Source organism: Melopsittacus undulatus, chromosome 1 (assembly GCF_012275295.1).
Source record: "Melopsittacus undulatus isolate bMelUnd1 chromosome 1, bMelUnd1.mat.Z, whole genome shotgun sequence".
NCBI lineage: Eukaryota > Metazoa > Chordata > Aves > Psittaciformes > Psittaculidae > Melopsittacus > Melopsittacus undulatus.
Window position 1 is genome coordinate 96781026 of NC_047527.1, and position 24172 is coordinate 96805197.

General features: G+C 35.9%; 1 protein-coding gene across 1 annotated transcript in view; it reads left to right on the forward strand.

Moving 5' to 3' along the window:
• The window catches only part of SLC9A3 (solute carrier family 9 member A3), a 45846-nt gene extending 22684 nt beyond the window's left edge, over positions 1-23162 (forward strand). Inside the window, exons 2-16 of the mRNA XM_005149850.2 lie at positions 794-1096; positions 6072-6232; positions 7136-7214; positions 7993-8170; positions 9023-9243; positions 10357-10559; positions 11385-11474; positions 13362-13432; positions 15684-15813; positions 18140-18255; positions 18893-19022; positions 19518-19694; positions 20231-20306; positions 21495-21605; positions 22915-23162. Of these exons, the coding sequence (XP_005149907.2) occupies positions 794-1096; positions 6072-6232; positions 7136-7214; positions 7993-8170; positions 9023-9243; positions 10357-10559; positions 11385-11474; positions 13362-13432; positions 15684-15813; positions 18140-18255; positions 18893-19022; positions 19518-19694; positions 20231-20306; positions 21495-21605; positions 22915-23162 (2294 nt within the window). The remainder of the gene's footprint in view (positions 1-793; positions 1097-6071; positions 6233-7135; positions 7215-7992; positions 8171-9022; positions 9244-10356; positions 10560-11384; positions 11475-13361; positions 13433-15683; positions 15814-18139; positions 18256-18892; positions 19023-19517; positions 19695-20230; positions 20307-21494; positions 21606-22914) is intronic.
• Positions 23163-24172: the final 1010 nt, after the last annotated feature.

Consider the following 24172-nt stretch of genomic DNA (forward strand, 5'->3'; position numbering starts at 1 on the left):
ACTGTAAGATACAGATTTTATGACATTTTATACAAAAGTAGCCTGTTGCAGAGCCATTTCCGGTGAATATATCTATGTATGAAGAAGGCACCACTAAAGCCCCCATTCCTCCAGAAAGCCTCTGAATTAACTGAAATCCTTAGTAGAAAAATGTTGAGGAAAAGGCACAAAAGGGATCTCCGATTATATAATCTCTATTCTGCTCCTTCTGCAGGCTACGTTGTCATATTCTTCATAAATTTAAAAGGAGTTGTCTAGAAACTAGTTCTTCTTTCAGCATTCTTCTGTCATACTCCAATAATGTTGGAGGATTAATAAAACTTAATTGCTAATAATACACTGATCATTTCTAAGGACAAATGTTGGGAGTTAGATGTGTATTTTTACATACAGAAATAAACCATAAAATCATACTTCCAGCACCATATTTCCAGCGCTTCTACCATTTCTTTTCAGTCTTGCACCTACTGCATTGCACAGAACACCATCTTTCCCTAAGCAGATTTTGAATGGGGAAGTTAATTCAATAAAGGTGATAAATGTAAGGGAATATTGGTTTCATATAAGTTGAAATATGCTCGATAAAATCTGAAAATTAACCTTTATATTTTATTTTATAAGTGGCTGGGTTCTGATACTGTCTGAATCTTATGCATTCTATGCGTGCTTTTGGGTCTAATAACAACAAAAACAGGGTGTTTCTGCGAAGTCAAAATTGCTAGCTAATGAAAGTTGTTGCTCAAATTCTTTCTCCATTCCAATTCTGACAAACTGTTTTCTTTTGTCCTTACAGTTTTCCAGTTGTCCCACAAAGTCACTCGAGTAGTTCCAGAGAGTGCTCTTCTGATTGTTCTTGGTCTCTTCCTTGGTGGCATTGTATGGGCAGCAGATCACATTGCCTCCTTTACCCTTACACCAGATGTATTTTTCTTCTATCTGCTGCCCCCCATTGTTTTGGATGCTGGATATTTTATGCCAAATAGACTTTTTTTTGGAAATCTTGGTTCCATCCTTCTGTATGCTGTCATTGGGACAGTCTGGAATGCTGCCACAACCGGTTTATCACTCTACGGCGTCTATCAGACAGGAATAATGGGTAAGTTTGATCTGCAAAGGCACAGTTGTGAATGCTACTGTGTGCCAGATGTTAGATGGGTGATACTTTACAACTTACCAACTCACCAACTCTTTTCAGCAGGAAAAAAACCCACAAACAAAACCAAACAGTTGTAATGGGAGCAATCTATAATGGTTTTTTTTACCAGTTTTAAGAATGAACTGAGAAATCTTCTCTGAAGCAAACACAAAAGAGACACGAAACTGTGTCTCTTATATTTCCCTGCTGCGCATACACTCTCAGAATAAAGTGCAGGATTCATCCCACTAATGGATATCTGGACAAAAATGCACTCTGAAAGGCTTGTTTGTTTCTGCTGTGACACAAACATTCAAAGTTCCTGTGAAATAAAACTTTCATCCTTCAATCAGCTTTAATATTAAGCAAGCAATGGTTGTTGAGTGAGTCTATATGCATGGCATCTCTATTTTGTCTTCTGAGGCTGAAAATTGTAACTGAAGACTTACAGAGCCAAATAGCACTTGTAAGACACACTCTGTCTTAATTATACTAAAATATAAGAGTATTGGGCTGCTAGAAGAGGCACAGAACAGCAATTTTTAATCTCCTTGGCAGCTGTGGCATGCACATCTGATGTGCGCTACCACCTGAAGAACAATGATTCACACTGTCTGTGAATTGCATGTGTTTTGAAGCAGGCTTCCTACCTATGCTTTTTACTGTTGGTAGTGAAGAGCCCTTCTAGGACAAAATTCGGTTAGACTATTGAGTTCAAGAAAGTACTTACAGGGCACATCTGAGTGCTGCTGAGAGCAGTACAGATTTAGTGTGCTGCTGGGCCTGTGCACTCTTCCCATCTGTTCTTGGCAACCAGTGCTGAGATCCTGGACTCTCTGTGTGGCTCCAAGACCGTGAAGGGTATGTTGTATTGTATTAAAAGCTCAACAGTGAGTCATGGGGCTGTTCTCTAACCACAGTGGTTCAAAATTGACTCAGAGTAATTTACCACAGACTTCCCTTTTAGTCCAGATAACAAGAGTGCCTCAAATATCAGAAGCTGCAGAGACATTTTTGTGGTGAAGAATTAAACTATTAACCAGCTATTACAGAAGATAACATAATAGAGATTTTCAGCCTGAAAGCCAGCTCTCATTATCCAACACAGGGAAGTAGCAAAATTTAACTCTGGAAGAACTACAAGAAGACCACAGATTTGTTTATATGAGACTCATTTTATATAACTGCAGATGTTTGTAATACAGACATTTATGACAGATTTAGCTTACATTTTAGATATTTACCTATAACACACAACTGTAACACATTTTGTAAGCAAGAATTTTTTTTAGAAGATACAAAGATGACAGCTCAGATGCAGACACTATTGACTTTTATAGGTAGGTAAGACATTTTATGTGCTTGCAGCCTGTGAACACAATATATTGTATCCACAGTATCACAGTTAAATACAGGTTTTCAGGAACAAAAAAGATGACAAAAGGATACTACTATTGCAACAGCTTGGACAGGTAGGACAAGGATTTCTTTCTTCAAATATCCAAGCTCTTTGGAACAATTTAAAAAATACAACCAAAAATATTTTATTAACATCCTGTTCTGGGAAATATAATAAATGACAATTACTTTTAAAATGTTTATAAAAAACATTAAAGGACAAGCATTGACCTCTTTATGAAAAGTATTTTCCCCCAAAAAATGATTTTAAGTAAAAAATCCATTTATCTCTTACTCTCCTCCCAATCCATTCTCAACTAAGTGTAAAGCTGGATCAAATGGCTACATGTTCTTCATCATTATGCAAATCTTTCAATGATGGTATATACTAGAACTCCGAGCTTACAGTTAAACAAGAGAATCAGCCTTTACCACAGGTCACAGCTAAAGCTCTACAAGCTAAAAATAGGGATGTTAACAAAAGCAAACAATAAACTGACATGCCTGGTGAATTGAAATGTTTAGAATGAACATTAATTGATATACTGTGAGGACCTGTCTTTACCACCAAGGTGTATTATAATCTGCTAGAGTTCTAATTTCAGATATGGAAAAGGCCAGACAAGCCTGTCCCTGATTCAAACTATGTCACTCTCCAGCAAAGCTAAGTAGGACTTTAAAATACCTTCTTGACACATACTTACTAATTCACTAAATACATTCTGTTGGCCTCCAAGATGTTAGCAAGTTCTGAGTACCACACTTAGCGAAAAGCCTAACTGTTGTTACTTATTTGCTCAAGTTAGGAGAATGCTGAGTTAATTTCTAGAAGAGTTCATAGCAGCCTCTGGTTAAAGTCCTATGGCATATTTTTGTTTTACCACACTATTTCTAATATCGGATAGAATGCTAAATGTAGCATCATTAAAATGTAGGAATGTATATCCACTACAAAAATTAACTAAAACCAAATTACTCCCATTGAAGTAATGGTCCACTAACTGTTGAATGGGCCTGTAATATTATTGTTCATCAATATGCGACTGAATGATCCAAACTGGATTATACAAATTTACTACATAAACATAAAAGTAGTTGTGTTCACATTCAGTATCCGTATAGATGTTACGGTTTGCAGAAGAAAAAGAGAGAAGGTGATAATAACAAAGAAATCCTTCTTTCATAAGAAATGAACTTAAAAATCAGCACCTTAACTATACCCATACCACAGCCATACCAGTCTCCTTTCACAGCATAAGAAGAACCTAATCCACAATCTTCCTGGCTGATTGCATCTAAAGTGTTCACCATCTGCTGAAGAACACATGCAGTGCTTATCTGTGGTATAACTGTGGTTGTGACTATTACTTAGAAAGTTTTTTTCCTGCATAATCTAGAGTACGTGCAGAAGTCTTAAAATGGGCCTAGTGAATTTACCTCACTCAGGTGTCACTGCTAGCACCTAGTAAATCCAGACTCCAGACTCTGGAGGTGGAAGAAGCAGTGGTCATGTATCACTTGGAAATAACTTTATTACTGGAAATAACATTATTAGTCTAAATAGAAGCCCGATTTAGAAACTCCATGCCTCTCAACATTGCTTTGTAGGAATTATAGTTGTGTCCTAACCTTTCCATAAATATTTGCTCACTAGCTTTGCAAGTCTTCAAAGAATGTACCAATGATCGTAATTGGTAACATATAAAAAAAGATAAGCAATCTCAGTGAGCCAATTTATTTTAAAAGCTTGCATCCTATTGTACCCTCATATCAGACAGTTATTGTCAATGGGTTTGTTCCTTCCTTAAGCGTGGCAGAGAAGGACATTTGATGGAACCATTACTTAGATTCAGATTCAAGGCTGTTCTCAGAGTTTTTGGCACAGATTTCAGCTCACTGCTTCAACACATCTCTCACTGTAAAATGGATAGATTCAGTCCTCACTCACAGCCCAATATGTCCAAGAGTGTAAAATACTCTTTTTGAAAACATAAAGCAGTTATGTGTCTGTGCAAACTGTGATTTTTTTATTTCAGGGCCTTACCAAGGTCCCTATAAATCTATATATATAGAAAACTGTAGACATTCTGATTGGCAGACAGCAGCTTATAGAATATGTACTTCTGCAGCTGTCCCAGATTTTTGGCCACTGTTGTTTTCTACTCCTGTCTCTGGCTGCCCTTGTAAGTATCCTTCTGTAGAGTAAATATGCCCATATTTTTTGTACCAAAGCTATTTGGAATATTCAATTACTTTTCAAACACTAAACATTCTGGATGTGAAAAAATATTTTGTAAGAGTTCTTGCTGGAGCAGTGGTCACGTTTTCTCTAAGTACCTTACAGGCAGTATTGATCCTTTTGCTATAGCTGCTGAGTGTCATAGTCTACTTATGCTTCTAAATCACTAAATCAGATGCATTCTTCCTCACCTTTGGAAATCATGCCTGATACAATTATCTATTAATTTTGGGTGTGGGCCTCTGCACTGTGTTCTAATGAATGAACTCTCAACATATTCCTTCTTTGCTCCTCAAATACTTCTGGGCTTGATCATCTCTTAATAACCCATCCGTTACATTAATGAACACAAAAGGGATGTTCTTGTTCTCTATGCTTTAAAAAAAATTGGTTCCCTAGAAAAGAATTATTGGAATAGCACTCCTGATTGCATGAAGAGGGTCAATTTAGTAAGATGTCTAAGAAAGTAAGCAAAGCAATCTTTGTTCTTTGTGGCTCTTCCTTGTTTGTCACTTTTAAAAGAAAGTTGATGCTTGTCTCAGTCTTTGCATAACTAACCAAAATAACCTGAATAACCAAAAGAAGATTAAAAAAATACTGGGTTACTTTATCACCAGAGTTTTGTACTTCCAAAACTTTTGAAATCATTGCCAAAATTTGTAAGGGGCTACAACACAAACACATTGACGTTCATTTACTCCTTTTTCTAAAGGACTTGCAGAGAGTGGCCTCATAAATCATAATTTGGGAACAACTGGCTTAATTGCATCTCTCAATGAATGTCTCCTTGCATAAGGAGGCCACAATGGTTTTTAACTGCACTGAATGCAGTTAAGCAACACTGTGCAACTCGTACCAGCCAAGAGTTGAATTTCGCCTGTGGCATGAAGTATTTTGGAACATTTACTTCAGGAGAACTGATATATTCCTCTTACTATCTTGCCTTTTCTCAATTATCCTAAGATCATTTACTTAAGTTAGATAAACCAAATCCACACAAATACAAAGCCAGTTTGGATCTGGAAATACTTATCTCAAGTGCCTTGCCACAAGAACAGGATTGTATGGTTCTCAGAATTGACTTTAATCCACATGGACCAATTCTGGATCAAAAAAAAACTTGTAGGATACAAGGTGACACATTGCATAACTTGTTAAGTAGTTTCTGTGACATGATTTCTAGTCAATGCCTTAGGATCCCTGTTTTTAAGGATTTTGCATTATTTGTAGTATCACAATATGTCATTACTATAGATAGCACAGAGCTAACTCTGCTTATACTTGGCTTTGTTTTTGAAGGCCACCTGAATAGTGGACTGCTGGACTTCCTTCTGTTTGGCAGCTTAATTGCCGCTGTGGATCCTGTAGCTGTTCTGGCAGTGTTTGAAGAAGTCCATGTCAATGAAGTTCTATTCATCATTGTTTTTGGAGAATCACTTCTGAATGATGCTGTAACTGTGGTAAATAAATTATATATCCCAAAGTCATCTGAATTCTAAAGGGTTTCTTCTGAAGTTCATTTTCATCATAAATGAAACACTGCATCTACTCATGGGCTAGTGAACAGTAGCTTATGGTTTTCTCTGTCTTGCTTACAAACACTGTATTGCAAAGATTAAATGTCTGAGCATGAAAGCTAGTTGGAGCCCATAGGTCACGTAAGAATACATAGTCCTGGGTTGGAAGAGCATGAAAAACATTTAAAATGAAGCTTCAGGTATGCATGTTTTATTCAGCTTTCATGACGTACTGAAATTAGTTCCAGGGATTTTAATCATTTCTTTGCTGTTGATTTTAATGCACATAATCTTTTCTGTGTATTTCTGTTATGTTCATAATTTATATGCATACCTCAGACATATAAACAGAAAGAGAACACTCTCCATAGTGTTTATGATTGTTCCCACTCTTTTCCTTCAATAAGATGTTTATCAAACACATATATAACAAAGAACCAATTCCAGAGAAATTATGGGACATTTTAGAAAGCTTCTGATTAAGAGAATTATCATACCTTATTATCTTATTTTATAAAGGTGATTGGTTAAATCTGATAAATAACTGGATTTTAAAATGAGAAGTGCTTTTGAAAACCCACTAGATCTAACAACGCTTCTTATAGACAGAAATAATATTGAACTAAGAAATGGGAAGTCGTGGGGGTTTGAAATTTGTTTCTTCTTGTATCACTGCTTTTTTTCTGGTTTTGAAAAAATTAAAATCTGAAAAATCTTTGCTCTCTATGCAGAATTTCCCTCTGTCAAACACCTTTTCAGAATACAAAAAGTTGGAACCCATAATGACAATATTGAAATATGGTTAATTCAGGAGCAAATATTAAGTTAGTCTACTTTTCTTTTCAGGTGCTGTACAATGTGTTTGAATCTTTTGTTACAATAGGTCCAGAGAATGTGACGGGGACTGAATGTGTCAAAGGCATAGGTGTGTAGAATTGAATTCCATATCAAATCATTGTTGTACATTTGCAGACTTTTAAACAAAATGTTATTATTGTACTATCAGTAAATGTTATTTTTCAGCCCTTTCCCTTGTCACTCATATTCCCACATTCCTGTGGCATAGATGAATGCCATAAGAAAATAAATTAGTATTCCTGAATATTTGGGAAACTTAATCAGATATTTTTTTTCTGAGGAGGCTCAACAGATGTGGAGTTCATTTGTTAAGAACACCAAACTTGACAGCTGTACATATTTTCTTTATATTTTATAATATGTTCTTAGTTTCAACCTATGCTCTCGTTGCATGCCAGGAGAATTGAGATTGCATTTGGGCATTCTCGCTCCTTATTACTGATTGCCATCAAGTAATGTTTGCCAGTGACTATAAGATATTTGTTCACTATTTCTCATTCCAAGCACAATGCGATACTATGTTATCTTATGAATCGATGTTTTATCAATGACTTTGGCACATTCTATAACATGCTTTCGGAAAAGCATTTGTTTACAGAACATGGGAAAAAAATGTCAAAAGGAACAGTGAGTTTTGGATAAGCCTAAAATGGTAAGGCTTAACAGAAAGTAACTTTGTTTTTGTTACAGAATCTTCATTCACATACAAAGTGCTATAAAGTAATTAATTTTAGAAATAATTGGTGTGTCCTCCAAAATTTTCTCTGATGCGCTAACCATAACATAAAACTAGTTCAAACTGTTCTATTTCTACTGTTTAACCTGTGTTTGGTTTTGTTTTTCAGTGTCATTCTTTGTGGTGAGCCTGGGTGGGACACTGGTTGGCATTTTCTTTGCATTCGTGCTCTCACTGGTCAGTCGTTTCACCAAGCATGTGAGAATCATTGAACCTGGATTTGTGTTTATCATTTCTTACCTGTCCTACCTCACAGCAGAGATGCTTTCTCTTTCTGCTATCCTCGCGTAAGTCTCTTTTAATGACTGCTTGTGAAGGGGTTGGGACATAAGAATCATTTTAAAAGCACTAAAAAGGAAGATCTAAATTATATAGGACAGCTATTGAATATGACACTCATGAATATTATGCTGAATATTACTATCTTCACACTGCAGTAGATTGTAGTTTGTAAATATTGTCATTTAGGATTGAAAAGGAATGCAAGTTTCCCAGTATCTGCTGTGCAACATGAGAGCTTCTTTCACAAAATACAGAATAGACTCCTTCCTCTTTGAGATTAATAATACTTCAATAAAAAAGTTGTCAATTTGGATTGACATCTTTCCCTACAATTTGTAATTAAAACCATATTTTTCTAAAGCATTATGTGAATGTCCATTATTTGCTACTCTCACTGCCTTGACTGGCCTGTTAAGGTTTGTTTAAAGCTTGCCTGGTTAAGCTTGAGTACTTCTGTGGACTTTCGTCTTTTAGAATACATTGATTCCTGGCACCTTTCTTCTCAGTTTTGCTTGTCATGTTTGTAGATGCTACAGTGAGTATACTCAAGGTCAGAAAATCTTGCCGCAAAAGCAGATCATTAGTTTAAGATAATGTCTAATGTAAACAAGGTTTAAATTTTTCCATGTTAAACTGTGGTACTCTGAAGAGAATTAAGGTCTGATGCTGTCTTCAGACCTCTTGGGGTCACCTCAGAGTGACTGTTTGAGATACACATATTACCTAGAATAGTCTTGACAGTGGTTCCTTAGGAATTAATGGTAGGGTTTTATCACTATGTGACAGGCACATAGGAATACTATTGAATGTTACAACAAATATTTTCTGAACATTTGTTTCTTTTTTTTTTTTCCTAGGATAACCTTCTGTGGCATCTGCTGTCAGAAGTATGTAAAGGCTAACATATCTGAACAGTCTTCTACAACTGTAAGATATACCATGAAAATGATGGCCAGTGGAGCAGAAACTATTATCTTCATGTTCCTGGGAATTTCAGCTGTAAATCCAGATATCTGGACTTGGAATACAGCTTTTATTCTGTTGACTCTGGTCTTCATCTCAGTGTATCGAGTTATTGGTAAGGGGATGATGATCTTCTTTCTGTCCTTGCATTGTGTTGTTGATGCAAGCACATATTCTTTTGCCAAGAAAAAAAAAGAAAAAAGGGGGGGGGGTTCTAGATTTGTTCCTTTTAAAGTTTTCCATTTATTGTGGTTGAATTTATATTTGGTTTGGGGTTAGGAGGATAGATCTCTACAGTAAGCTTCATCATATGCTGAAAATACACTAGAATTTCACTTTTGATGATGCATGAGGATATGACTAGACCAGCAGTTAACATCAAACAAGCTGTGGCTGACAATTGTTGACCCAGCACATTGTCTTGGCAAAATCTTGCAGTGAAATTGACTTTGTTCTTTATTAGGCAGCTTAACAAAATATATGAGTCTGTCAGCCATTTCTTTCCTTCAGCTCTTTCAATTTGGTAATAAGGAGATTGTTTTAAGCTAATTTTAGGGTTAACTTCAGGTTTGAGATACACAGTGATATCAGGTCATACATAATTACACCACAGATTTTTTGACTTTAGAAATAATTAAGAAACGAGGCTGTCTTCCTCGTGTATGGTGGGAGCTCTGGGAGACATGAATTCTAGAGCTTTAGATCTCCTACACTAAGCAGCATCTCATCTGTAGGCCTGAAGGCGGTATTACCATAACTACACAACCCTCCATATTACAACACCATCAATGTTTAGTGATTTGTAAAGAGTACTATGCTGACTCTCTAAATAAACACTGTTTCAATTCTGTTCTCCTGTTAAAAGATGCTGTGCATAACAGTGACTATGGTGCTAGAAATTGTTTTCTCAACTGTGAATTTCAAAGGCTAGCGCGTGACAGAATTTCACCTGTACTGCCTATGCAAGATGACAGCACTCTCAGAAGTGCTGCTGGCCCACAGAATGAGCTTCATCTAACTCCTTTGGCTGAACATTGGTACCGAGCAGGCCTGCCCTCCTTGGCAATGTAGCAATGCAGCAATGCAGAGGGAGAAGTAGATGGCGTAGAGAATTTGTTATGAAAGCAGACTGGTGATACTGGGTTTTTTACACACAATTGGGTTATTAACATTTCATAAGGCTACTTCTGGGCATGCTGGCATTGTTTGTTTTTGTTTTTTTTTATAGGTGTAGTTTTACAGACATGGATTCTTAATCACTACAGAATGGTTCAGTTGGAAATAATAGACCAGGTGGTGATGTCGTATGGTGGACTCCGTGGAGCAGTTGCTTTTGCTCTGGTTGCACTTCTGAATGAGAAAAAAGTGAAAGAGAAAAACCTTTTTGTCAGCACAACCATCATTGTTGTGTTTTTTACTGTTATTTTCCAGGTAATACAACTTTATAAGTATGCTTCTTGCAAGGAGAAGGAGTCCCCCAAAAGTGCTGAATGCTTTAAGCAGTTCTCAGTTGAAGGTTGCGTATTGTTTCACTGAACTGAAAGCATAATTGAATTTGTAATTTTAGTAACAAAGATCCTATTTTATGTTTTCATATGGCACCACAAGGGACAAAACACAATTTCCTCTGTGCTAAAAATGTTCAGTCTTAGCTGCTTAGTATTAATAGTGCTCAAGTTAATATCTGATTAAACATCCTTCACCTCATATGAATAACTATGGGGAACAATCCTTTTTATGGGCAAATGCAGTCATTAAGCTGATCTACCTCAGCCTAATTCCTTGTTTTTAAATATAACAGTATTTAAATATGAGAGTGGGACAAGAAAGTATTCAGCATCAAAACAAAACAGCACTTTCAGGATGAAAAAAAACCACATTGATTTCAATGCAGATATGTCCATATAACCAGACGGGATTTTTTTTCTCAAGTTTATTATAGAAAGTTTAATTGTAGTCACAAACTCATATGTGTAGCAAATAACACAGCCAATGGTATAGGTAACACTTTAACTCTTCCACTACCATATTTTTCTTACAGAAGATATATTTTTCCACTGGTTGGTGTCTTTTCAAACCTTTGTAACAGGAACTGAGGGGACTGCATTATTTTGTCTTCTAAAGAGGACAGCGATCAACTGAAGAAATACCACCATATAACATACAAAAAAATGCTCTATTTCTCTTTAACAACAACCAGCTGGAGGAAAATCTAAGATCATTCCTAAGTATTTATTATCATTTTTCAACCCTTAGGGGCTGACTATCAAGCCTTTGGTACAGTGGTTGAAAGTGAAGAAAACTGAACACAGAGAGCCAAAGCTGAATGAGAAACTTCATGGCAGAGTAAGATTTTTAAACAAAACTGTAGGATCTTCTGGATTTTTATGGAGTGTCTGTAGAGAAAAAAAAAGATGATTTCTTTTTGGAAGGGAGGGGAGAATCAAATTTCAAGTGCAAAATCCTTCTAATATTTCAAAATTTTTCTGTAGGTTGCAATTTGGCTTTGGGTTGGGTCCTGTGAACCTTAACTGAAGGTTCTGTCTTTCACTTGACAATTCAATGGGGCTGACAGTACTGGGGAAACAGCATGGCTGGAATATGCTTCTTTCTCTTCATCTGAAAGAGAGAGGAGGACTTTCAGTTGACTACTCTAGTGCAAATCATGTGGAAGTAAGCTTATATTTCCTTCCTAAATATAGTTTATTTATGGAAAAGGTATGAAAGCAGGCTTTGTAGCTTGCATAATACATAGAAAGGTAGTCTGCTGTCTAGTGCAGATGTTAACTATATAGTGAAATTACAGATTAATGGTAATAGTTCAGTGTGAAGTCTGGGTTTGCCCCCTTTTGTTTAACCTTTTGAAACATTTTGAAATAGCATCTCTTCCAATTGACTTTCACACAATATTGCAAAGTTTTTATTCAGTAAAAATGTTTTTTTTTCATCAATTTTCAATACAAATATAGGTTAAAAGATGGAAGACTATAAGACATCTTTCATGGTCTTGTTTAATTAATAATCTTTTCAGATTTACACAGCTATCCTGCATGAAGTATTTTAACACATTCTTGTAGGATATTCTAATCTTGTCTCTTTTCATGTTGGATGTTACCTGAAGTGAATTAACAACTTAGTGATGGACAGGGCTTGTTTCTGATTAATTCTTTTGCAGACTACTGAATAAATACATTGTGCTTTTGTTATCCAGCAATGCAAATTTCCATTTCCATTCAAATATCTTACTATTTGAAAATCATGATTCTTACCCAGGTGAAGACCTGCAGTCTCTCTGCATTCATGGGATATACCTTTACATGTCACTTAGTAGTGCAGACTGAGCAGCAATGTTAATCCTAACACTTTGCAAAGTTGTATGTACTGATTCACCACTTCCTAGAGTATCCTAGCAGATACTGTTTCAGGAGGCACAGTGCTCCTAGAACTGTATAAACTGCAGACTTCAGAGAGAAGGAAGCACTGGCTGATCTCAGAGAGGAGAAGGGAGACAACTTGTAATAGCATTTTCTCCATTTCCATGTCAGGTATCTCCTGAGGCAATGATTAATATTATTTTCAGGAAAAATTCATATCATCCATGTTGTGCTAAACCTAGCATGCTGTATATTCTGCAATAAGCACTCTAATGTTCAGAGAGAAATGTAAACAACCATATATAGAAAAAGACTAAATTCTACCTGCAGCTGCCTTGGCTTGAATCAAGAGCTATGAACTCAGGATTTCTGTCAGCCATCTAATATACTCAGTATGGAATTTTGCCCTAGATATCAAAAGAATGGAGCCTAGTTCAACTCTGACAGACATATGAATTCCTCAAACATCTAAAAAGAAACACTGGGGACTATTTTCAACTGACTTAATCACCAACACAAACAGTGGCTGATACTTCATAGGGCAGAAATGGAGATGGCAAAAGGAGTTGAGAAAAAGAGTTTTAAAATTCAATGTTAAAATGGGAATCAAATACCTTCTTGCTGAGGCTCTTGTAATTTAAAAAATAGTGAATTTGTAAGGAACTGGTTAGAAAGTTCAGGACCTTTGAAGAAAAGCACATAGTAGTTGGTATTTCAGTATAAGGGAAGAAAAAAAATCTGCTTAGCAGCAATGAAATTATTTTACATAATCGCCTGGTCTAACCTGACATAAATTGAGCTGTTTTCTAATTATGCCTTTATTTCTGTAAAGATATTAATTCCACTTTCACTTTCCTAGGCCTTTGATCACATTCTTTCTGCGATAGAAGACATTTCTGGACAAATAGGACATAATTATCTAAGAGACAAGTAAGTAGTAACTAACTTGTTATGTTGAAATTTTGCTAGAAAATCTTACCTGTAAATTACGACTTTTTAAGGCTCTGAGTTTAGAGGCAAGAAGGATATCAAATGTAGTTGAGAAGGTTGTATGCTAAAAATGCTGGAAATATAGCAAATGTGAAAATGGAGGGAAGGGTTGTCCCCTATAGCTGGACTCTTTTCCTTTTTTCCCTACTGTTAAAATTAGGCCTTTGCAAATGCCTCTGTTCACATCCAGCTATCAATGACTCTCAAGATTTGAGAACTGGTCATTTACACAAGATCTAAACTAAAATGTTAATGTTGGGCCTTCTCTGTAGTTCTCCATTGCATGAAAATTATTTGTGTGTGGAGACACTAAAAAACATCAGCTAGATCTGTCCCAGTTGTTTATTTCTACAAATAATGTGTTCAATGCTTCTGAAAGTGATGGCTGAGGGTGCTTGGAAATTGCCTATTAGTTTGAAACTAACAATGAAAATAACAGATCATTTCTACCTTCCTCTGTTTATAGCTGATTCATCTTGAGAGAAGCAAAATTACTCAGCTGAAAGATAAAGGCACCATTTTCTTTAAATTACACATGAAGAATTACCACTGTGATGAGCAGAATTCCATAATCTAGATGAACAAATGTGAAAGAAAGACATTAGTCCTGTACATCTTTAAGAGTGTTAAGGTTAGACAGTTCTCTGCCTGGAGTTAGGTCATTACATAGGTATAGACAGTCACAGTTCTGAGCTGCTAATGTTCTGCTGACTCAACATGTCCACTCCAATCCAAAAGCTATGTGGCTCTGCAGAGCACCCCGCTAGCCCTTCCTGAGAAGCCTGAATATATTAGCTTAGGTTTAGCATTATGCTTGCACAACTATAAAACTCCTAGGCTGGATCTAGATTATACCTGAGCTCAAGCACAGTTGCTCACCTGTTATAGGAACAATCTCCTTCCTTTCCTTTTGCTCTTTGTTCACTTATGCATCAAAGAATTTTAATGAGTTATCCCAAATAGAGCATCCCCTTTCTTATGCTCTGAATTTTTAGTTTAATTTTTGGGAATTAATTTCATCAGGCTATAATGCAGGGGAATGCATCCCCAGATTTGAAATATTGTCAAAAGATGGAGCTAAATATTTTTAAAATGGCACACTTTTTATTTTTTAATGTATTTTTAAATGGCTTCTTAAATGTCAGAAAATAATCTACCTGAGTAACAAAAGGAGTATTAATGTGGATCCGTGGTTGAGTGTCTGCTTTGATGACTAATGTATTCTGAATGAGACCACCTTAAATCTGCTTCTTTTGGACTGTATGTACATGAAAGTGTTGCTTTCTCAAAGAAATAACAGTCTCTAGTATCCCTAGTGATGTGCTTAGGTGTGGCAACTTGAATTAGAGATCTCTTGTCAGATATTCTCCCTAGAGAAGAGGAATAGTTATCAATTCAGTGAACAATATTTAACAACAAAAAGGTTTCAACAATCTGAATAAGAAGCTATAAACTCAAAATAGCCACTGGGCAAGGTGGATAGAATCACTTTGAACAGTAGTCTTAAAAGTTGCCTCATTGCCTTTTAGAGAAAATCTTGAGGATGGTCAATGAAAGTAAAGCAGCCTTTATCTTCTGGAGCCTAAATATGAAACGGCAGATATCCTGCTATCAGACAAGCTTGGAAGTGTAAATAACAGAAAATACATACCATTTATATCCCCCATATCCCCCAGAGTACATCAATTGCATGAATAAAGCCCTCTGTAAGTGCTTTTGGAAGGACAACGCTGTGAATTGATTTTCTGCACTGGCTGTCCTGCAATACAGCTAGGGAAAAGCAAGATTCCCTTCCATAGGAGGAAAGAAAATTAAACTTTTAGAATAAAGCTATTAGGTACAACTGCATAATCAAAAATGGAAAAATGAGGTAGCATAATCTCCCAAAGTATAAAATGTCCTAGTGACTCTAAAATGGGATATTGTAATAATAGCACTCTTGCTGTTGTAGTAGTGTTTGGTAAGTGAAACCATTAAAAGCTTTGTGACAGCTGCATAACTCTGTAGCAGGCTTTTCCTTAACTTTCTTTAAATGTTAATGAGAAAGACTCAAAACACAAATCCCTCATATTGCTATGTTCACCATTTTTTAAAAAATGCTTAGCTCAAAAAAAATCATTTATGCTAAACTGAAAATTATGTGAAAATAAAATTGCTTGTTGCCATTAACACAATTCATTTAAATCATCAGGTGGTCCAATTTTGATAGGAAATTCCTCAGTAAAATACTGATGAGAAGGTCTGCTCAAAAATCAAGAGACCAGATCCTTAATGTTTTCCATGAGCTCAACCTGAAGGATGCAATTAGCTATGTGGCTGAGGTACTCAAGAACACTTGTTGACATGTTATAGCATCATTTGGCTTTGTGGTTTTGTGGAGGTTTTTGGGTTTGTGTTTTTCTTTTTTCGTTTAGTTTTTTTTTTTGGGGGGGGTGGGGCAGCAGTTATTTATAGTATAAAGTTGATACATTGCAGGAGATGTCTAAAAGAAAATTATTTTAATTTCTGCTCTGCTTTCTATTCCTAAATGTGTTATGAGTCTCAATATCACCTCTTTCAGTGGCTGTAGTTCTCAGTATTAAGCCTGATCCCCAAGAAATGAGTATATTGTACTTATTAGTGTACTTATGTCAATGTACTTTTCTGTTGGGTTTTACTGATCAACTTTGTTTCTATATTTATTGCAGTAAAAAAAAAATACTGTAATTCCAAAGGGATCAGGCAAACTACTGTCTGTCTAAATGTGTCTACAGCCTGGCTCCTGTTGAATAGTGGTTCTTTGTTGACAAATCTGAATTGAAGAAGCTTACTTCCAAGTAGTGTGGATATATGACCAATGTAGTGGACTGCTATAATCCCCTTCTGCCACATCACAGTAACACACACCAAAAAAAAAGAAGACTGGGAAGGGTAATTTTAATTCAATGGAATCATAACACCCACAGTTCAAAAATTAGGGTTAAAGTACTATAGACATCAAACCCAATCATAAAATTGTGAAGTTAGGGAAACTAAAGACTTGTTACAGGAGACATTTTAAAAGTTACAGAACAGAAGAAAATTACTGGTCTTCTGCAGGAATACTGTTCCCAGACTGGAGCAATGTTAACAGGTTGTGTAAGAATTCTTAATCTTTCTCAGTGTGAAACTGACCATTTTAGTTCAAATCACCACAAATATGCAGTATTCATACAGTGTTGAGGATAGTTTTAAACAGAGTATTTTAAACAATTATCTTCGAAGTGATCATCTACCTATGCCCATAACCCCCAACTGAACTCATTATCAACAGTCAGGTGACATATCAGTTAATCTTTAATTAAAATAAACACTATCATTGTGACAGAATCTGCTACTAATACTAATTTCTTTTTAGAAGAGTTGAGTTGCAGCCAGGCAGACTTCTTCTGTGAAAGATGGATTTTCAAAAATCAAATTCAGAAAAGAAGATTAAATTCAGAAATTATATTAGTGTGAAAAATAGGGAATAGTTCACAAGATAAGTAAATACCTCCTTTTGAGATTTTGTAAATTGCCCCTTCAGTTTTCATACTGTTTGAGCTTAAGAACTAATTTTCTTTCTCATGGTGCTTTCTGGGTCACACTTTAGAGGAAGAAAGTTAGATAATGAGTTTGATGTTGATGAGCATGAGGCTTATATTCTGATTCACTGCTGAATCTGTTCAGAGCCTACTTCTTAATGTCACTGACCTGATCCAACACACAATACTGTAACATGTATGTGGGCTATCACAGTAAAAGGAAATACTTTTTCTTATTTACTCTGTGAATGTAAACATGTAAAGGGAGCACAATATAGTTAAAGTTGGAGAAATGTAGATAAACTCTTTCAATATTCTGCAAGGGAATTGTTTTGTCTTGGTATATTCTTCATTACAGTTTAAAATGTAGAGACTTCCTATGTGATTTCTCTCTCCTGTTATGCAAAACCATAAATGGGTCCAACCTATGTAACCACAATGTCACTCAACAGCTACCTTTCACCTAAGCAAGGTATTATGCAAGCAGTAGGGAAAACTGTGAAAACATAAATCTGATCTTTTCCTGCAATTCAATTCTGACATGTCTCAGAACTGAAAGCAAATCTCATCTCTTCAGTATCTCATCTCCTCATGCCATAACCTCTTTCCAATAGTCTTGTAGACTTCAACCTCCACTTAAACCTTGTTGCTTCTAGCTTTGTAAAGAACAGAAACCTTAGTATTGTATCTTTGAAAATGGTACTGTTAATGCAGAGATGGGTTGAGCCATAAAAATCTGCATAGATATCCCTATGTACTTAGTTTGCAATGTGGTACAAAGTAAAAGGTCCATCCCTGAAAAAGTCTGTGAAGAGGAAAGCCTGGAAAAGTGCAAGGATACAATCTGTAAACAGATTGAAGCCTAAGAAATCATTCACATCTTCAGAATCAGTTTACAAGAGTGGAATAGCTTTTCTCTTTTTTTTTGCTTTGTTCATTGGCACAACACCACTTAATGTAAAGCAACCATACCACCAAAAAATGGTTTGTATTCGTTAACCAGACAACTGCTTCTTGTGCTATTTGCATACAGCAGCCTCAAGTTATGTACATTTTCTCATACACATTTTGCCCTAAGTGTTTACAGCTTTCTTTCTGTGGCCAGGGAGAACGCAGAGGTTCCTTGGCATTTATACGCTCTCCAAGTACTGACAACATGGTGAATGTGGATTTCAACACCCCACGCCCAAGTACTGTGGAAAGCTCTGTCTCTTATTTACTGTAAGTAGTAAAGACTGATTGGGGTGGGAAGGTTGGGGAGGGGGGAGGTGTGTTATAGATGAGGAAATGGAAACAGTGTTGTAAATTTTGAAAAACATTTATTACAGAGGCTTCATTCACTACTTTTTTGACCTTCAATTAACTTTTTCTCCCACATAAAATGAATATTCATGCAGTTATATTAGTGTATTGCACATAATTTTTTTTGCAGTAAAGCCTGGTAAGATGAAGCAGACACCCGCATTAAAGTTGTTTCATGTGTCTTTTGTTTACCAACTGTTAAAGGCAAGCCTAGATGTAATTTTTGTGTCTTCTGCAGGAAAAGTAAGGAGAGAGGCAAGAAAAAACCTTGCTCTTTCCTTAACTCTTTCATGATTCTGTCACCAAACAGACTATGTGTCATGTAAACTGAGAAATTAATGCTATATCTACCTGAAAGATGAAAAAATATAATCTTTCACATTTCCCTTTATTTGCTAACTCATTTTAATTTAGCTGATTTTGACCTTTCCTTTTTTTTTTTCTTTTCCTTTTCACCCTCATTTCTCCCTCTCATTCTACGTTTTCCTGGTTTTATTTCCTCTTCAGCAATTACTGATTTTTAAAACGGCTGTCTCTATATTGTGTTCTTCTTCAGGAGGGAAAAAGCTGGACCCGTGTGCCTTGACATGCAAGCTTTAGAGCAGAGGAGAAAAAGTATCCGGGACACAGAAGACACAGTGGCTCATCACACTCTACAACAGTACCTGTATAAACCTAGGCAGGAGGTGAGAGCAGATTGTACTGTTTTCCAGTCTAAAACAAGGAGACATTAGGAATCAAAACTCAGGAGTGAAACTCAAAAGGAAAGAACCTATCTGTAAAATCTGCACCTTTCAGGAAGATAGGCTTTTTGTCTATATTCTTTCTCATTTATGAACATGCCCCTTGAACAGAACTGTATCCTTAATTTCACCGGAGCCAGTGGAATGCAGAACTGGATCCAACACAGGTTCTGAAGCAGGATTAAATGGAGTGTATTCAGACACTTATAGGGAAAGACTTACTTTAAATGACGGTTGCTCTTACATATTTAGAATTCTTGGATTTATACCTTTTTCATGGTAAAGAAACAAAGGAGTTTCATTAATGCTTTCAGATTAGTCTTTGGTTCATCCTTTTTATGGAGTTGTTTATATTTGCATGACACTGGTTAAATGCATTGATTCAGGGCTTCCAGTTGTATTTCTAAATAATTAATTGTCTTCCCTTCCTGGCCACAGCATAAACACCTCTACAGTCGCCATGAGATCATGCACAGTGAAGATGAGAAACAAGACAAGGAGATTTTCCATAGGACAATGAGGAAGCGCTTAGAATCTTTCAAGAGTACCAAACTAGGAATAAACCATCCCAAGAAGCTCAATAAAATTCACAAACGAGACCGAGGACAAAAAAGGGTAAAATACTTCATAATGACCCGATGTAGTCATGGAATAGGAAGGGAGCACTCTGAATGGTCTTATCTCCTGCATTTATCTCTGTCCTATATAACTTAATAAACTTAAAGGGCCCAAGCAAGAAGAGATTAAACTATGAGGCAACTCTAGGGGCATCTTCTCACATGCTGTTCTTCTCTGTGCTTTACAACAATTCTGGGTGAGATTTTGGATCACTTTTAAAACAACAGACCTTGAGCCACACTACAACACTGTGGGGAGCTGTAGCAGCACTATAGTATTGAGTATTCCACAAAATTTGCATGAAATTGAGAGGTAACATAAAGCATATAAAGAGCCAAAGTTCCTTTCTTCTCCTGTAGTGAATACAAGTGTTGGGGAGAAACTAATAACATCCATACTGAATCTCAAGCAAATGTTACAGCACATTTCAGTGTTATGATGCTGAACTCATAGTTTCAAAGGATTCCACATTCACATACCATTGCTATCTGCTGATGGTAGCATTTTTGGTAACTTTTTTTGTTTTCTTTCAGCGAAACAGCAGTGTCATACCAAATGGAAAAATACCTTCAGAAAATCCAGTACAAGATTTTACTTTGAAGGAAAAAGGTAAAAAGACTCTTAGACCAGTTTCATTAAGTGCATTTTACCAGCTACCTTGTCAATGAAATATCACTGAAAATTTTTATTATATGCAACAACGAGGCTGGCATTAAAAAGACTTCTAACTGTAACTCAGACCTAAGAGTGGGGATCTGCCCCATGTGTAAATGCAGTGTCTTGACAAGATAGAAGTTGTTTTTCTAGGTAGCTTTATGATAATTCAGGTTTTAATTGGCCTTTTTACTCATATTAAAAATATCACATTTCAATTTTGAAAACAAAAACATTGCAGTAATTATAAAATAATATGTATCACTTAAAACTGAAATGTAGTTTAAAAGCCACTGAACTCTCACTGTGTTCTTTCTTCTGTGTTTGCATGCAACCCCTTTATCTCAAAGAAAATTGAAGTAGAGAGGGATTCATCTTTTCTTAATGCTCCAAGCAAAGACATTTTTCTTTATTACTTACTTTGAATCATTTTCTGAGAATTATTTTTCTTTGAATGAGAGAGGCAATACAGGCTGGCTGAGTAAGTGTAATAACCTTTTTGCATGGGAAGAGCTTTCCAAATACTTAAAAGTAGGTCATTCAACGCTGTCTTGCTAAAGAACACTGTATATAGGTGTCACCCCCTACTTAAAAAAAAAAGTTTCATTGAAAGACAGTCTTAACAAGTTGTTTTGTAGCTGTTGTAAAATTGATTCTGTAGTACTGATCTCACCAGTTTTGAAAGCAGCCAGGATACTAATGCTGGCCTCTTTCAAATGATGAAAATGAAGTGACTGGTCATTGTAACGGAATGACATTTGTCAGCATCATTTAAGCATGAGCGTTTAAGACACAAAGCACAGTAGCAGTGGTGCCATGCCATAGATTGATTTGTTTCAGTCCCAGAAAAGCAGACCAAAAAGCCAAAAGCTTAACCAGCATATGAAATCTCTCTATCATGGCACCAGGTAATAACACAAGCCAGAAACCTGCACTGAGTTCATGGTGTAATTGGTATCTATGTTGCAAACTCTACATACATTCACATTCCCATTTAAGTGCTATGACTGTTGATTAATCTTTACCTTTATCTAGATCCTTGTTAAGATAAATCTTTGATAACTATGCCAGCAAGAAAACAGCAGGATAACTATGATAACTGATAGAGATCTCTAATCAAACTGGACTTTATTCTTCTTCCAGATTTGGAGTTTTCTGAATCAGAAGAAAATGATTATGAAACTTTGCATCTAGGCAAAGGAGTTGACTTCCTGGCGAATGTGACAAAGCAAAATTTCACAGATGCTCCTGCTGGTAAAAATATTAATTACCTATAAAGTTGGGGTTTCTCCTCTCCATTGTAAAAAAAAAATGCTAGAAATGCTGCCGGTTTAGTTGTAAATTTTGTTTTGATTTGTTGTGTTCTATTAGAAAATATATTTGCTTAATATTAATGTTAACAGATAATAAGTTTTGGATATTTAGAGGTATGAAGTGCATCGAATTTGCTAGTGACAGAAGTTGTGAGCATGACTACCTAAACCTGTCCTAAAACTACTAACTATTTCTAGCAACAGAAATGTTATTTTAGAGTTGTCCTACCTCATAAGACCAGTCAATATTAGTCTTTTGAAATTGTTTTCTACTTGCACTTTGTTATGATAAACTTCATGCTTTTCCTTTCAGGCCAGATTTATCCTCTTAAATTCACAGCTCTTTCACTTCCTTACAGGCTCACAGAAGTCACTTGAAAAGCACATTTGCAGTATTCCTGGAGTATTCATTGGGTTTGATTTCCAGCCCTGAAAAGTTCCAAAATATCAGATATATAACAGAAATCATGTGATTTACAAAATTTTAAGATTTATTATTTCTCTTTAGCACTTTTGTGTTTGAATTTTCAGCATGCCACTATATCCTTCATTTGTAACACAGTGAATACAGTGAAGAAAAATACTTGTGTCTGTACTTTTTTGGTAGATACAGCCTTTTCACTGTTCCATGACAAATTCTATGTTGGAGAATGTATAAAGACATCCAGAAATCAATCCAGAAATAAGTGGGTGACAAGACGCAGACCTAGACTAATTTTTAAAATTTCTTTTTCTGTTCAAACACTAGAAACTTAATATCTGTATTACAAGACCCCTGTAACTTACCTGTGACTGTTGTGTGGCTTGCTTGAGCTCTCTCACACACATCTGAGTCCTTTCATGAAGCTCTGCAGTTTATGCTTTTGCATTATATTTTTTTATCTCAGTTTTTTTTTATGGCTTTGATTTGAATTTTCTGCAGATATTTTTAGTGTGCTTTATTTTGCTTAAAATTTGCAGACTGATTGTTTCTTTTATTGATTTTATTTTTTGTCTCCAGATATCCCAAACATAACTGCATATTGGATATAATATCCAGATTTTCTCTTTAATAGAAATACAAAATTACTAGTAACAACCAAGGTAGAAAAAGCAACCTGTGTGTGCATAATGGTCTATCACACCTATACTGGCATGTATTGGTCTATTTTTTCGCCCATTACAGCAATTCTTTTACAAAGCATCTTGCTGTGTATTACCAAGAAATCATTTTCATTAACTGTATTTGTCACTCATGAACTCTTTTTTAGGAATTGATAACCCAGTATTTTCAGCTGATGATGACCAAAGCATCTACATGAAGTTCTCACCATGGTTATCTAGTGAAGACACGGTGGTACCATCACAAAGGGCCCGAGTGCAGATCCCCTATTCTCCAAACAACTTCAGACGGCTCACACCATTCCGGCTAAGCAATAAATCAATAGATTCCTTCCTGCAAGCAGATGGACCAGAGGACAGACCCAGATCTTTTCTCCCAGAATCAACACATATGTAATATTGTAAAAGATATCACTTCTGTTTTTAATCAGCCTTCTTATCAAACCTAATTACTGACAAGTAAACTTTACTTTTCTGAATTTTCTCCTCACAGAGCACCTCTTTCCTTTCTGATTTCTTCAGACAACTAAATAACTTCTATTTTTCTCCAGCCTGAATAACAAAACATCTTTCTATTTTCTTGCTGCAGAAGACCTGTCAGACTATTTGGGGTCCAATGCCTTGCTGTTTTTATAAGGGTCCGTCCCTTGTTTTGGCTTAAACGCCAAGAAAATAGCATTCCAAATACCAGAATATTGTGCAACCATTTTCAAGAGGTTTCAGGTTTCTGGATTAGTGAGCTCTAGATGGTAAAATTTGTACCTGGATTCCCTCACAGGTCTTTTTGAGTAACACTATCACTACTTTCTGCAAACGTAAGCAAAGTAGTCTGAAGCCCCAGAAAGGCAATACAGTTGCTGATGCCAAAGGATATGGTTTGCCCATAAGAGGTCAGATGAGTCATTTAACCATTGGACTCTATTGCATTTGGTTGTACAATAGGAGCAGCAGGGCTAGACCTGTAATGGGCTGGGCTAAGTTTTGCATTCTTAGCATTATTATAATATGATTTTTTACTCTATTGCTAAGAAACCTTGAGGCAGTTCTAAACATTTGTCCTGGTTATTTAGTCAGTGCTCAGGAAGGGAAAATCGTCCCACTGCTACAAAACAGGTATTTCATGACACTGCTGATGTCATCATTAAAATACATAAAAAAGAGTTTAAAAATTAAGCATGTTTACTAGAATGCGTCAGTGTTCCCTTGCACAAGTAGAGATAATTACACAACAGCCATACTGTGGGGAAGCAAAATTCTATTTTTGGTTAGAGCTTTGTCTTTAAACTGTAGATTTATCTAATTCCATACCCTATTTTGAAACCAGACAAATGGTTTCTGATGCAATAAATAACTTATTGTTTCTAATATATTAGAGGCTTAAAACTAAATTGACTCTTGAGTTTAAAT